Genomic DNA, 17,362 nt, shown 5'->3' with positions numbered 1-17,362 from the left:
AAAATAAATATATATTAAATATAAAACCTTTATATCTTATTCAAATACCATAAACAGATTACCACAGCATTCACAAAGTGAAATTCTGACTTCACTAATCTCAAAAGTAACCCAAATTCAGAATTCAATAGAGATTAGAGCTCACTCAAAAGTTTCAGGAAATAAAGCAAATACACTTGCAGATACCTTCTTTCAAATAGGAGATTTGAGTTAATAGAAATTTCTTCTTGATTTCCAATGAGGTTAGTTTTCAAATACAATATATTGAGACATTCTCCCTCTTCCAGAAACATATGAAGAAGTGTTCCAAAACCATCATATTACTAATACAATGAAAAGATCAAGGAGAAAATTCCAGAGTTGGTAATGCTAAAATTTAATTATATTGCTAAGCTGTTGGTAATATAATTTACAGCAAAGAATACAAATGAACCATTATGTCAAGTGATTTTTTTGATATATATGTACAAGCTTAAGTAGTTAAGATGTAATAATTCATCAGAAAGTGGAAGGTCATGCCAGAAATAAAATCTCTTTCAGCTTCATGAAATTACACCGCATGAGTCCAAACACAGCCAGAAAAAAAAAAAAAGCCTGTTAGGATGAACTGAGGAGTAGTGCTGGAATCTAATATTGTGTTGTAATGCACAGTGGCAGCACTACAGAAATCCAGAGGGCAGCAGAAATGAAACAGTCACAAGGTACCATGAAGTGTGCATCTTGAGCATCTCCAGGTGTTCTTTGAAAGGACTGAGAAGACGAGTAATACTCGTCACAACGGTCACAGTGTAAGGGAGATTGGAATCTAGAGAACCTGCAGGTCAGAAAGTAACTAGTGAGATTCAGCCCATCCACTGTTAAAGAAAACCATTGTTCGGAGGTTTCTCCATACAAGTCCCATTTTCAACATCAGGACCACTTTATTTATTTATTTGCTTATTGGTCTGACCATGTTTTCTCTGCATGACTGGCTAGATGGCTGTCACTGATCTGACATAGTAAATGTTAGCTACTATTCACAAAAGGCATAAAATAGCCCATGAAAAAAATGGAATAGAAGCACCTAGGCTTAGGCTTCCAGCTCTGAGCTGCCATTACACGGGCAACGAATGTAGGATCTCTCGTATCTACGCTCTCAGGTACACACGTATAAATTCTCACAAAATCCCTGGACCAGGACACACCAGGTGACCTCCTGGCCCATTCTTGGACTTGTCACCTTGCTGTGGACCTGTCTGGCAATAACTGGGCTGTGCCTGATCCCAGTGACCACCACCCAGCCTAACCCTGCCATGTATTCCTGGCTTGACCTGCCCCACCACCTCTTTAGGCACTCCTACAAGAGCAGTGCGGCAAGGGAATGGCTATTCAGAACTTCTAAAACTCATAGTTGGCCCAGGCAAGTGCATTCAGAAGTAATGATAAAAGTTAAAACAGCTCCTTGCACACCGTTGCTTGCCCATGCCAAGGAGACCCAGCTACTGGAGAGAGCACTTGACCAGGAGTAGAGAGACCCCTCTCCCTGGGAAAGCCACTGGCCTTTCTTTCTCCTCAGCTTAACTTATTCTGCAAAACGGCTGTCTGTGGACATGAATTTTAATTTTATCACAGTGGATAAATCATGCCAATGTTCATGGTGGTAACATAAGAAACGCAATCTCCAACTGCGTGTGTGTTCTGTGATGAAACAGCTGTAAAATAAAGCACTTTCCACACGAAATGACTTGTCATTAGGGAATTTTTTTCTTTAAAAAAATAGTAATTATTATTTAGCAAGAACTACAGATTAATTAGGACAAACAACAGAAGCTTCAAAGGGTTTCTTGCACTTTTTAAAACACATAGTACTACAAATTATCAGAAAGATTTTTAACTGAGTTTAAAGTAACATGAGAATTTCAATGTAATTATGAACTAAATGAAACCACAAATAAAATAATAACTATTAAGATATGCAATGTGGTCAAATTTGATAGCTTTGGACCAAGAAATGGAATTCTGCAGAAACTGAATGTTTAGAAAAGCACCTGAGAAACTGAATTGCAACTGTGAATGTGTATTGCTGTTACTATTAAAAACACACGTCTTTAAAAGACTTTCTTTTCTATCAGGGTATCTCAGAAAAGGTGAATTCAGATTTCCTGTGGAATGTTACTCAATTTGCCTCCTAGATTTGTATTCAGTGTTCACCCTTTCTTCATTTTTTTCAGGTTTATCAACTGATTTAATTAGTGGCAGGACTTAGCTTTAAAGAACAGTATTAAGTAGGATTTGCCACATTATAAATCCCACAGCGCTTCTCACCAGAGCGAACACCTTTTTTTCCAGGTTTAATACACAAATTATTTAATTTGAAGGCTATTTTAATTTTTGTAACTCATATCAGGAGATACATGGTGTTACTATTCTGAAAAGTAATAAAAGCTAGCAGCAGGTGCCCAGCAGTACTCATTTCAGCATTCTACTGCTTAATAATAACTTTTTTCATCATCAAATAACTTTTTTCATCATCAAAACAAAGTCTGACCAAACCCTTGAAGAAAAAGCCAAGGTTTTACACTGACAGAGAAAATTCCTATAGCACCAAATCCACTAAACAGAACAATTACTTAAGTAAGAAAGATAGATACGGTTTTGAAACAGACACTAGCTACAGGTGGTCACCAAGTTAGCAGAAAATCCAACTCCATTAAACAGTATATTAGTGCTTCTGTGCATGCCAGTGCAGACAGAAAACCACAACATATAAACATTGCTTAAGCCCTGCATTAAGGACCATAGTCAGTATGCAGTGCTTTAAACAGAGCTTCCATGATTTGCTAACTTTTGGACATGAAGAAATCTCTTAAACACAAAAACCTACAAGATATTTCACAATGAAACAGGCAAACTTGTGTTTTGCATTTGCACTTTCAAAAAAAAATCTATTTTCTAAATTTACTGAGGACAGAATTTCAGCCCTTAGAAATTTGCATTGTATCACAGAAATCACTAGAACTATAAAAATACCCTAGAATTATAAAAATGCCCTGTTACATTACCTCAGTTTTGCTTAATTATAGATAGTAAAAGAAATTTAGGTCATAACATATGTACATTAGTCTCTTTTGGCATCCTATGAGTCATGACTCAAAAACAAAAGGACTACTTAAACAGTAATCTGTTCATAGATTATCACTTTCACAAATCAATTTATCAGTATATTGCTGTTTGCAGACCCCAAAGTCCGCAAGTTCTCCTTCTCACCACGACTCATTTAAGAGTGCAAACACGACCCACGTGCCCTGGAGGTCCTGGCCCTCCGCTGGTGCCAAATGCCAAGTCAATAGCTGTGTTACCTGCACCTTACTGAGGGGATGACAACTGCCAGTAGGAGAATATGTTGTGCAGACAGGAAAAACAACCAGATTGTTAAAAAAAAACCTGATTTCTATTTGTGCTTACCAGGTAAAACGAACTGCCCTAGTATGTCTATATGTTTTCACAAAGCATACAGTTTCCATGGCCTGTTCCACCTACATTCATCAAGAAGACCAAGGCCTTTTCTTTCTCATACAGATTTCACTACAGACATCTGGCTTTATTTATCTTTGGTCTCACTTCAGGCCTATTCAGCTATGGGCAGGCATTCAACCTGAAGCTGCTTCTAAAAAAAGAAAATATGAAGAAGCTTCAGCAGGTACAGGATTGTCTAGCTTCTCTATTACTCATCTGTCTTCTTTGTAAGCATATTCTTCATGATATACATTCACCTCCATTTTGTGGAGAAATTCAGAGTTACTTTTAATGCCTACAGCCCACAGACAGAGGCCATAGAACAAGGAAACAAAATACTATTTTAATGGCTTGGAAAGTTTCTTTCATAGTTATAGATGTAATTAAAGCTCATTTAAAATATAAAGTGCCTTAACAACACCACTGAGTTGTAAATAATACTTCCTTATTAGAACTATTTTTTTAATATTTTATCCATGCTATTACTAATTGCAATAAATAGAATGCTTATGAACATATTTCTATGTCTATAGTTTCATTAAAGTCCTTACATGTGCCATTTTCCTACAGATTTATGCTACAATTTACAGAACAGTACAAGCACATCCACAGCACAGTGTATCTTTGTTTTCAGGCTAATTTGCCACTGCTGTGAGATGCTGGCTGGCAGCCACAGAAACTGAAATCTTCTGCTCACCCAGAAAATACAAACTGTACAGAAACCAATATCACAAGCTTACACACACAACCCTGCCAGTATCCTTCAACCCTGATTTGAAGAGTCATCTCCAGTACTGAAAGGATGATCTTTGCAGTCATTTCATTCTTGGCTTCCGCTAATGTTAAAGTTGCCAACTTTCACTCATAGCCTTGAGGGACACTATCCAGGTCTAGCGAAAAGTTCAGATTTTATCTCCTCCTTGTTTCCTTCTTCTTCCAGGGCAGACCACCTGTTCTTTTCTCCACTCTCTGACCTTGCCAAGTGTCGGAAAGCTGCTTACCACTGGCACACTTTTTACCACCACTTCATGATCAACAGATCTTGCTACTGCCACCATACATAGTAAAAGCAGAACAGCAGCTACATTTGTTCAGCTACCACTTCAATTCTCATTGAACCATCATTTTCAAGCCACAGCCTGGCATTACTGCTCAGAAAAAGTGGCAGAAAGCTGGAGTTACACACACCTGCAGAGCTGTCAGAACTTAAAAAGTTAACCTTTTACACTGTCCCCTTCCTCTATCTGCTTATTTGTTTCCTATCCTTCCACTCCCATTTTTTGGCTGTCTTACGCATCTTCTTCACAAATTCCGTCACCATTTCTATTCTAAGTTTCCCCCTTTGTGCCAAAGGTTCCAATGAATTCCTTGAGATGAACCAGGACAGCAGAGAAGTGCTTGCAGTAGTGTCTGTTTGTTTTTGTCTTGGACAGGACTGTCTTTTCAGCGCAGTAAGTAGCCAAGGTAGAACGAAGTAACTCTTTCTGTACTAGATGCATCCACTAGCCAGCTTTTATGGAAGCAGGCCAATCCTGGAATGGAATGACACCTTTCCTGTGTGATAGAATAATGTTCAAAAAACAGGCTTTCTGAAACAGCATCAGCAAAAGGTTGAGGAGCTGGTTGCTGGTTTGCTCGTATGCAATCACCATGGGTATCTGGTGTTGAAGCTCCCAAGAGCTAGTTTGCACTTCCTACATTGGACAAAAACCCTTCCACACAACGTATGGAGTGTGTAAATTGTAGATGTTCAATGTGGACATCGCTGCTGGCAGACCATATTAGTATGTTTCCAGAAAAAAGTATAAAAATGTACCTTAGACTAATAGGAGGTCAGAGAAGAAGTGGTGGTATTTCTAAGCTATATAAACAAATGAGTTGTTGGAAACAGGACAGAAGACCCAGCCAAGATTCTCCTGTTAGTAAATTGAAGATGGAATACACTCCGGGGTATGAACTAATTGAAGTAGTCAATGCATCTCCTGAGGTCCCTTATGGCCTTAATTATCCTACAATCCTGATCTCAAGAAGAAAGAAGACTACACCACTGTGTTTCGGAAACACCATTGCTCCCTTTGTAGCCAAAGAGTGTGGTAATGGTCACACTGTGCTGTTTTGGAAGCCAGCAGTTGTGGTGGAAGTATCTAATCATCAAGAGCAAGCAATACTGAATGCACAGATCAAACAAATTAAAAGCTTATCTAATTCTGCTATGACACACAAGCTGTAAACCTTTTTCTGACAGAAACACAGTTATGTATTGCTTTCTACTCTTCATTACAGTTTTCCCAATTATCTTACTAAATATTAATTTTCTGAAAAGATCTATGTTATAACCAAGAGCTGTAACTAAAGATCAAAGCTGAAAGAATGTCCTAAATAGCATACATTATTTTCATCAAAATATAAACAAAATTAAGTCATTAGATAATAAATACAACACAGTTGCTTCTATTGATCTCCAGTCAAAGAATCCATACACAGTCTGAATAAAGGGCCTAATACTCCTTCAGGCACAACAACACAATACAGGCAATACCTCCTAATTAACACAGTGCTAGTTTGTTATACCTAAATAGAGTACTAAAACTGACACATATGAGTAGAGATTAGGGTACAATACCTGTCCAAGGTTAATAACACAGTTTCATTCATTTCAGGTATATCATCAGCTTTAATAATAATGTTGATTGCAGTAGTACTTTGTCCAGATAAGAAAACAACGGAGCCATTAAAAGGACCTATATCATCATGTGTTACTGCCTTTTGATTGGGACCAGAGGGTTTCAAACTCCAAAACACAGTTGCTTGACCATCAGTCCCATCTCGATGCAATGCAATGGAAACCTACAAAACACATGAATATGTTCTAACCTGCAAAACTAGATGCAAAAACAATAACCCACTTGCAAATTACTGTTTGAATATGAGCCTCAAAATGTTCGGCTTGTATTCTAAATCTCATCTTTCTTTTAATCATTTATCAGTTTCATACTTAGACGTAACTAAAATGGTGGAGATAACAGATTATTTATATCACAAATCACTAAGCAACCACAAACACAAAAAGCCTTGCATGACTGATTTCACCAGTGCCCACCTCTTCAAGACACAATCTATATTTTAAATATAAGTACCATAATTTTACTCTGGTTATTATACTACAGAGCAACCTGCATTCTTCTTAAGGCAATTAGCAGTTTTAATCTGAGAATGAGAAACAAGGATTTGTGGGAAGATTTCAGTGAAGACAACAAGGGGAAAAAGTTAAAATGTATGGAAAAACATTTCATAAAAGGTTTCTCCAGCTGGGATTCATGCACTCAGATGGCAACACTTGTGAAAATGCTTTTTGGGTTTTCAGAAACCTAAAAAACACAATTGTTGGAAAACATACCAGTAAGCCAAAAAATGTGTTCACATGTAAGTTAGTCAACGGTGAGATACATAGGCATTTCCATGGAATCTAGGACTGTTATCAGTCCTACTTTACTATCGTTGCCTTTGCATTTGGTGAGAGAGATTAAAACTGTCTGCAGCATCTTTTGTTCTGTGTGAGCATCAAGACCTAAATGGTTTTGTACGCTTACAGAGAAACTTTTTTGCCTTTTTTTTTTTTTTTTTTTTTTTTTTTTTGAAGCAAGGGACCAGGCAGAACTTAGGGGAAGGATTTTACCCAAATTAACTTTCAAATGTTACACTGAATATCACAGACTTTGTTTTCTCCAAATAAATTTTCCATAGTAAGGGACCACAGAAAAAGGTTTACTCACCACTGTAGCAGGGGAATCTTCTGGCTCAGAAAGAATAATTGGAAGATTGCTGGTAAAGCCTATTTCTCCATTTGCAATATCTGGAGTAATCCTCAGAGAAATATTTTGAATCTCACCTAATCTAGGACTCACAGGTGGGACTAGAGGAATTCTATTCACCAGGTCAACTTTTTCCTTTTTTTAGAAAAAATTGAGACATAAGAAGCCTTAGTACCAAGTCAGAACAATTCTGACATTTTAGAACAAATTTCATGATGCACCAAGCAAAAATCTTCAGAACAAATTTCTCTTACTGGCAACGTTGCTGTTACAAAAATTCAAAAGTAGATGTGTGAAAGATATGAAGTGGATACCACTGAGCTTTGTCAGAAGAATGCTATACCTCTCAAACAAATCATGTTTGTGTACAAAACTAAATGTATGTAGAGGGAGAATGAACCATCTAGATTGGCCAATTCATTACTAGACCTATGGAAAACAGTATTGATTTCACAGGTACCTCAAGCTACTTTTTTTAACTTTACTTTTTGTGCCATGCATTGATAGAAATCTGCTGAAGTCACTGGAACCATAATAACTTACAGCATCTGATGAAGCCAAAGAATGACACAATCATCTTTCCTCTCTGATGCAAGTTTAAGAGCTTCTCTATTTATAATAACTAATACTTTAGAATTGCATTCAGAATTGAAAATCAGTACAGTATTTCAAAATTGTAGTCTTCTCTTGTGTTGCCATATTTCTGATGGTTTATTGATACTAAGAAGAAATAGAAAAATGTTTACCCTTTCTTTGAATGGGTCCTATCGCTCACTAAACCCAGCAGCAGTACTGACACAGTAAGGAGAGCAGGACTTGCCTGTTTAAACATTTCTTTCAAATATAATTTATACCATGTGATTTTGCCTACACCCATCATTATAATAAATATTTTCATAAATGATTTGCATATATTTCTGCAAACAATTCACTGGGTCATGAATCCCCAATGACAACCTCCTTTCAACTCCCACAAGGATGTTTTTTGTTTGGAGATATCAGATGTTATCATATAGTAAGGTTTTATTGTAAGATGGGAAAGTGGCTTTGTTTAAATCCATATAGTGATCATGAACCAACATTTCAACTGATTATTTTTAAAGTCCTTCAGTTCTTAAAACCAAACTTGGGCTGTATCATACTTTGTTCTACCACAGTTTGAGTAACACACAAAAATATTCATGCACATGTTACCTGATGATAGATGACACTGTTTTACAAATACTGTATTCAGTCATTGATTCTCAACCATATCAACCAGTTATTGAGAGTCTGAGGAACAGATGGTGGGCCTGTTTGTTTTGCTCATTTTCTAAGTTTTCATTTAGAGTAGGCCCTGATCCTGCAATTAACAGTACGCAGGGACCACTGTGTGGTTGTTAGCTCAGTAAAGTTTCTGAAACACTACACAGCTGAAACAATTCACACTGTTAAGTGCTTCTGATCCTGGATAGTAACCTTGAGATAAAATAATAATTAATGAAGAAGCAAGATTTTTCTTTCCTTCAGTGTTTCCTCTTAAAACAAATCAGTTCATGAGGAAAAATTAATGCATTGTGAATTGAATAATAATGATGAGTAGTTTATTAAACTAGTTAATCTTCCTGTCCATACCAAAAACTGCACCTCAGACTGCAGTATGCTATTTAATTGAAGATGTCACTGAAGAATGTTAATCTCACTTTTGCAGTTCCTCTATCCATTCTTTAGTTGTGTTAAAGCTTAATTTCCTCCTCCACTACTCCTCCCCTGATTACTGAGTTGTTCCTTTATTGTGCCCAGTACAAACTCGGTAATCTCATTCTAAACATGTTCACTAAGATTATCGTTTACTCACAATGTTGAAGGATTGTCATAGTGATAAATAGGGGTATTTTGCTTCCTTCTCTATGAGTTTCTAAACGATTTTTCTGTGCTGGAGAGCCCCACGGATTTTTTTTATTCAAACAAAAAGATTTTTATGGTTCATGGAGAAAATATAGAACATTCACCCCCTCCCCCACCTCCCTGGAATCTGCAGTTTAAAAAGCCAGGAAAAGTGCTTGCATTCTGAATCACTTATCATATGTATATCTTGTCTATAGTCCACACTGCAATGTTATTTATAGTGTATCTTTTAGAAGCAGCATGGAATTAGATGTTTCAATTCTTCTATAGATATTTTAGATCTCATGCAAGTTAAAACACACAAACCTATTCTACTACTCCAGCATGCAATTCCTTATCTAACCATGAATGCCAAAAATTGAATACTAGTAAAACAATAATATAATTCTGGCAAGGAATTTTTTTTTCTTTTTTTTTTTTTTTCAACAGAATATGGGGAGAAGGAAGTGGAGAGAACAAATCTTTTCAGCATCCTGGAAGTAACTAAAACATCTTCAGCAGACCATAAGTTAAAGACCTTGCAAATTTTAAATCTATGGATTTAACATCAACGTCTTCATCTGAAAACTCTAACCACATCTAATGTAAAATGAAAATATTAAAAGGAACTGAGAAATCTCTCTGTAATTTGTGCTTTGGATGTGCTAAGTCATCCCTTTTTCTGTGTATCAAGACCGCTACTTGGGCTCATCATCCCAGATGACCAGAGCAGCAACAACTAATCAGAGGAGGTAGAGATTATACAGTAGTCTTAACTGAAGATGAGAAAATAAGTATAACAAATACTGATTACAGTTGCCAAAATCTTCTGCAGCAGTATACTGAATAGTAACTTGCTAAAACTTAAGCAAATTTAGTTTTCTCCAGTGAAAAATTAAAGCCTTCTTCGGAAAGTGGAAATTCTTTCTTTAAATATTTCTGCTGAAAATCCAGTTTTCTGTCAAAAATATAGTTTTAGTGATCTTTTTCTAGACAAATAGCAATGACAGAATTTCCCGTCTTAAAAATTCAGGTAGAAATGAAAGAGGAAAAAACCGAAAAGGGCATATAGAGGGAAAACTGGAAAAAAAACTTTTCAAGTTCTCTGGCCAAATTTATACCTAAATGACATATAATAGATGTTTGTCTATTTTTAACTTATATTTACTTGTTTCTAATTTCTAAAATTTGTCATGCTTCTGTAATTTAATTATAAGGACCTTAATTTGGTTAAATTGAAAGCCAAGGGATAGACAGAGAAACATACCTCAGAAGGTAACTAACTTCTGCTACATTGATCTCGTTTTGTCAAATTCCATTATTAATTCCTGAATCCTGTTACAGCAGTCTCTTTTTTAAAAATGGTGTAACTAGTAAACAATGATTAGGAATAAAGCCCTTATGGCATATTTATAGAAGCTGTCTCTAAAATAAAGTTTTACTAGCTACAGAGCTAATAACTTCTTTTTCTTTTTTTTTTTTTTTTTTTTTTAATGGTAGGATCCTTTTAATTAAATTAAGAGGGAAGGATCCACTACTAAATTATATCTTTCATGTTATAGAGGCTAAAAAAAACACTCCAAAACACAACTGACATACCTGTACAAGGAAATGAGCACCATTTTGAAGAAATGCATCATTTCTTATTGGTATATTTAAAGTATCTTGTGTTTTTCCTTCTGGAAACATGAGAATGCTTCTTCTAGACATGTTTAGAATGCCATCTTTTGCTCTCTCAGGATCCAGAGCTCCAGCTGGAATATACAGTGCAGTATAAACCAACTGCACATCTCCAACTGCTCCTCTCTCCCTTGCAAAACTCAAGGATAAAAAACGTCCTGTTGGATTGCTTTCAATCTTCTGATTCTCCAAAGGATAAAATTTTATTAAGCCATAAACATCATCGCTGTCCTGAATGTAAAACAGAAGCTGCAAAACAGAAAACAGCATCTCCTTCTCTATGCTGCAGTTATAATTTATCATAGTTTTCACGCTTTCATGAAAGCATGTCCTGACTGTCACCACACATTTTTCTCCTTAGTGAATTGGCACTCAAGAAAAAAATCAGACTGACAGTCCCAAAGTATTCTTTGTACACGAGCAGCACAACACTGACAGTGGCAACTTTCCCACTATGCATCATCTATGTATCAGAATGAGCTCTGAATAACCAATTTTTTTTTAGCCAAATTGAATAATTTAAAAATGTTTCAGATTGTGAAAAAAAATCATGTTATTCACCAAGTTCATTCCAACCATTTTTGAGAAAGACAAAGTAGGGACTTGAGTCACAGAACTGTCAGCAATGTAAGCCACGCTTTATTTAACAGTCCAGTGGTTACACTCTTAATCACCAATACCTCCTCTTGAAGCTCCTCTGTATAAAACATTATAATAATCATTAAGACAGAAAATGAGCTAGTGAAAATAAGTTTCCTGTCTTTGTGTAGCAAGCAGTCACTCAAGGCAGCATTTATGCAATGCTACATAAATTGAAAACAATCTAAGACAACTGCCAGTGCATTAAAACGGCCTATGTATGCTATACTAAGCCAAACACTTTGGATATGGCTCTACATACTAAGATTATAGCAAGGATTAATTTGTTTGATTTATATTCAAGCCCAAACCCGTTGGCCAGTTTAGCCAATCAATCAATGTTATCAAAACTGGTATAGTCCCCCAATTATTACCTATTACCTTCTCCAAAAGAATTCTGAAAGCCAGCTTACCTCAGATGGTTCACTGACTTCTGCACCTCCCCGTATTGTATGAGCTAAGAGTTTCAGAATATAGGGCTCTGCCTCTTCTGGTATATCATCATTAATAATGATCAGGGGAAGCGTCACCAGCATCTGTCCTTGATCAAAATATATCTCCCCAGTCTCTGGAGTGAGGTCAGCAGTCACAGGTGAGGGATCACTGCTATTTCGGATTATAACCCAAGTAACAGAAACATTTCCATGTGTTCCACCGTTTCTTATAATCGTGATCCCTTCAAACCTATGGTTTTGAATGAAAATAAAAGTCCACAATATAAATTTATAATTAATACCGTCTTGCTTAGTTATTGATTCCCTGAAAGACTTACACTGATTTAAGTGGAATAAACGTTAACTACTGCAACTGACATTTGAGTCAGGGCTTAAAGTTTGTGAAATCATAACACACATGTAAGACTTTATTCCTAGAGTGCTTATTCATAAACTGTCTGCAATGTGTCTAAAGATTTTTGTTAGAATTTATTTTGTTTACAGCGAAAAATACCGAGAAGTGGAGACTTGGAATGTTTTACAATTGCCTTGAGAAATACATGTCAAATTTCAGAAAACTTTTTCTCTTTTTACTTTCTACACCATTTTTATAAACTACACCAAAATACAATTGTCAGGCATGAATATTTAAATAATCATTCTGAATGAACTGTTTGCCTCTGTACTCAAATATTAAGTTATCAAGCGTCATGATACTGGAAATGTTTCATGCATCTGAAAAGCACATGACTACAACAAAAAGTCTGGGAACCATGACTTACAAAAATTCAGAAAGCAAGATTTATTTCTGTACTGTGTATAAGATTTTAATCTCTCTGCAAAATTACAAACATTTAACTTAGTTTTAAGTTTAAGGTAAATATTTCATGGGAGACACTCAAGTTTTTTTATAACTAGAGACTGATTTTATATATAGCAAATATATTTAGCACAGAAGGAAGCTATTTCTCACTTGTATGAACTGGTGTGTGGCAGCATCACGACTTCAGTGATCCTGTCTTTAGATTAAGGGATTTTCAGTATTCTGATAATATGATTAAATATTTACAGTTTTTAGATACAGTTCATAAATATTAAAATACTTCCTGTATAATAGACATTCCCAATTCCTTGAAATGTTTGTAGATATAGCTGATAATAATAACGCAATAAGTGTATATATTTTCAGTAGTGATTTTATATTTACTTTCAATGAGATCCTGAGGATGTTTAACAATGCCAAGCAAATATCTTAAACTGACTAGATACTAGATTTGAAGATCTGTAGTACCTTGAAATTTGGTCTTCATCAATGATAACAGTCTGAGCAAACAGGATACTGTTGATTGACAGTACTCCATAGGGTTTATCATTCGGTTGGATGGTGACATGAATAACAGATGGATTAACCAAAACAGCATCTCCCCGCAAAGTGTCCTTAAGAAGCACAATCTGAAAGGTCTCAGCAATTTCTGGTATGGCATCATCAAGGATCTTAAATTTCATATAAGTTTCATGAACTAGAGGTGGGAAAACAATAGTTGTATTTGGCTGTAGATCTAGGAAGTCTACATTAAGTTGTGCATGTGCTGTTGAATCCCCAGTTATGATGGAGTAAGTCACAGAGACTTCATCTTCATCAGGTCCAATTAACTTTCCACTGACATCCTTACCACGAACCACTTGAATTGTTAGCACATCAGCATCCTCAGGCACCATATAAGAACTCTGAACAAAACGCACAGGACTGTCATTTTTCTTAATATTAATCTGAACAGAATTTTTTGTGCTGTTGATTTCAGCCCCTCCCTCCACGCTCCTCAGACGAAAAACAAACAATTCATCATTTTCAGGTATCTGGAAAAATAATATGAGCAACTGGGTGTAAGTCACTTTTCAAATACATGCAGAACACTCTTACTTAGAAATATGTTTTATATACTTTGCAGAAAAGGGAAAGAATAGAAACTTGACAGCTCATCTCATATTAAAACAAACAGAAGAGAAATCTTGCTTCTAACTTTGGCTGAAGATCCCTTCTCAAAACTGAACATTTCCCTTTTCTAAAACAAACTTCTGTGCTCTAGCAATATGAAAAAAGGGTGGAAAGCCAAAGGAAAACAAAAACTAGGCAAGAATCAGAAAAAACTGGTTCTTTCCAACTTGAGAGTAGAAGAAAATCCAAACTCTACTTTTGGAAGCCACCTCTATTTGGAAACAAATGTTCCTCTCAGTTATTTCGATTTACACCTTGATTTTCTGATGTTGATACTGATTCACCCCTGGTCATGCCTGAGAGAACACAGGAACAACTTACAGAGACAGCCTACCTTGGCCCATCCATTCCTATACAACTAGAAAAGGAACACTTCACATCCCCAGAGAAAATTTCCATCATGGATCTGAGAAAGTGTTTTCTAGTGCTTAGCAACTAACTAGGCTTCGGCATTTCTCCAAAATGACTGTTTAAACTCCATTTTAGTTTTAGCTATTTCTTCTGCAATATCTGAGGAACATCAGCCAATAAAGAATGGCTTATAAACTGCAAATTACAGAATCTGAGGATGAGATTTTTGCTTTATATTACTGCATTTTATGCCCAAAATCTTGATTTGATACACCTATTTAACTGAAAAATATTATTATTTCATTAATACTTACCTATATGTAAAAAGTAAATATTTAAAAATTATTTATGATCTTTGCATCTCATCCTTGCTGTGGACTCCTATAAGCTAGTATAATTTGCTTCTGAGATGAATTCCATGACAAAATTACTTTTTTGCTAATGGTTATACTCTACTATAAAGTTGACAAATGCTTTTCATGCACTTTTGTTTACCAAGCTAAAAAAGTTCTGAAAACCCTGCTGTCCAATATTTCTTCTCTTTCACACTCATTTGTTAATTGGCCACCCTCAGATCTAAGGGCTAAGAGAGGGCGCATGCAACCGTCCTTATAGCTGATGCCAATTCTGTCCCTTGTTTGGTTTGTGGTACTTAAACTTGCATAATGTTTTTGACTGATGCAGGGCTTTTTTGTCAATGTGAGATCTGGAAGCTCTCAGTCACCTCCTATACTGACATACAACATAGTTATTTCACCTTGTTAGAATAGATGTTCAATCACATTTCATTTAGTTCACTAATTAATATATCATCTTGCACCATAAAAATATACATTTAAGGGACAGTCAAATTGTATCCACAATTATAGTTATAGTTTACATCTTAGTATCTCATATAAATGAGACATTCTGGAGTTCTTAATGGCATCATGACTGACCAATTGAAAAAACACAGTCAAATTTCTAAGACAACAGTATAAAGGATTTCCAGTGCTGCCTCACCTCTTCCATTTTCTCTCAACAATGTTTTCATTATTCCTCACTAAAAAAGGAATCATGTACAATAAAATTAATATAAATGTAGTGCTGTGGAGATCAGATCTGCAGTCCTCTAATTTCTGTAGGAAAGGGGCTACCCAGTTCAGAAAAATACTTATGTCCTTGTTTTTCCTAACTTCAGATCCTAAAAGCTCAAACAAAAGTTTTGAGAGTAACATATTCTTGTGAATTCCATCATCATCAGAGTCAATAAAGGCTTTCTAAGCAAAATTAATCTTTCATGTATACCTATGAAAGACTTTCACTGAGTGGACCAGCCACACCTGTCCAGATCAAACTTTTCAGAAATGGAATTTCGAGAGCCTTTCTCAGAGGGAAAAAACCTCACATCCTCCCAAAAAGCCTCACAATATCTTTCTAAGTCACAGAAATACTACACCTAATCTGAAAGAGATCTTTATACACACCAGCCTCTTAGCATTAAAAATATCAGAATAAGTGTGGAAAAACACTTTTTATAACTAACATATATAGAAAAAATTGTCTTAAAGTTGCTCACTTCTGAATCAGGGACTTTTTGCTATTGTTTTTTTCTTGTGAATCTCCTTATTAAGTTGTTCTGTATCAAATTTACTTATTTTGGTGCCTCTATTTTCCCTCTTTGCCCCATTATAAAGAAAAAAAAAAAGAAAACCAGAAAAGAATAGGTAAGAAAAATGAAAATCACAAACTGAAAAGTAGAAGAATATGTTTTGTTCACTCCGAAATAGAAAGGGTTACAGAATATGAGCATATTTTTTTTTAAAGAAAGACCAATCTAAAAATTGTAAGTTTTTAATTATCACCTAGTCTTCATGGTTTTCACAAAATTGCCTCTTTCTTTTAGGAATCTTATCTATTTTTAGAAGCATTTTTTAAAACATGTTTCTACCTAAAAACATATATATATATATATAAACATATAAAACTTTTGAAGCTATCTTTTCTCTGTGAATATTCAAAGTGTTAGATTCTTCTTTAGTGGCAAACACAACATGTCTGCTCTTCACAGGAGTGCGAGCCAATTAATTTAACAAAGAATAAACTGGATTCTCATGGACTGAAGGCAGATGAACTGCACAGGTATCACTAAGGATGTAATAAAAAAGTGTATCATGTAAATAATGTTATAATCAGGTTTCTTTTGCTTAAACAATTAATAAAGACAAAAAGGAGAGACTGAGTTCAAGATGTAAACATAGGCCAAATGTGCAAGTCAGACAATTTGGGAAAAGCAGAACTTTTTTTTAAAAAGAAGTACAGAAAAGTTACATAGAGGAAGGACAGTCTAATAGATAAACCTGTATCTAGGTGTGATGTTCAAGAACACCACCCTTGGCTCTACAACAAGGACCACAGTATTCCATCTGAAAAAGAAGTATAATGCTTTCCTGATTATTTATACAGTTATTGTAGTAGCATCTAACAGGTCTAGTCAGAGTAGCTGTGATATGTTCAGAAACTAGAAATATTCACTACGAGAATTACAAAGGTAGCATTAGAAGGAATAGAAATGAGAGCTCACAGAGCCAAAATTTAACATCACTTTATTAAGCAGACATACTTTTAACCTGATTTAAACTAAGTATTTTTTTAACTTATTACTCTAAGTCTCTCCAGAACAGCAGTTAACCTTCTACATGTCAAAAGAAAAATGAAGTCAGCTTGTCCTTACCTGATCATCAAGCACTGTTAAATTATAAATCAGAATTGATCTCCCAGGGGTAAATGTAATATTCCCCTTAGCTGGACTTAAGTCTTCTTCAGCTGGGTTTGGTCCATCTTCTATCTGCAAATAATTGATTTTTATTGTAAGAAACATGTACAACAGGAATACACATGTGACGTACACAACAAATTACTATCCAATCATGTCCCTCTCATAGGTACACACATTCAGTTGCAAAAATCTGTTATTTTCTGGCAGATGGAGTAAGTAGGAATAACCACTCTGAAGAAATTGTGTATTGCCAAAAAAAGAGGAAGAAAAGTATTTCCATATAAGCCTATGAGGACTGTTGTTGCGGCAAGGCACGGGAATTCTGCCCCTC

General features: G+C 35.5%; 1 protein-coding gene across 1 annotated transcript; it reads right to left on the bottom strand.

Moving 5' to 3' along the window:
* Positions 1-6,118: 6,118 nt before the first annotated feature.
* On the bottom strand, positions 6,119-17,133 carry LOC104462104 (G-protein coupled receptor 98-like; the record flags this gene model as incomplete). The annotated part of the gene is made up of 7 exons (XM_010073924.1): positions 16,987-17,133; positions 13,218-13,783; positions 11,906-12,176; positions 10,773-11,102; positions 10,616-10,618; positions 7,269-7,442; positions 6,119-6,342 (listed from the first exon to the last, which is right to left on the bottom strand). Coding segments are annotated over exons 1-7 (1,715 nt in total), but the record flags the coding sequence as incomplete, so codon positions are not given.
* Positions 17,134-17,362: the final 229 nt, after the last annotated feature.

The sequence above is a fragment of the Pterocles gutturalis genome, unplaced genomic scaffold, assembly GCF_000699245.1.
Source record: "Pterocles gutturalis isolate BGI_N339 unplaced genomic scaffold, ASM69924v1 scaffold50112, whole genome shotgun sequence".
Taxonomy (NCBI): domain Eukaryota; kingdom Metazoa; phylum Chordata; class Aves; order Pterocliformes; family Pteroclidae; genus Pterocles; species Pterocles gutturalis.
The sequence above is the reverse complement of the archived record's forward strand: the minus strand, read 5'-3'. Positions and strand labels throughout refer to the sequence as shown.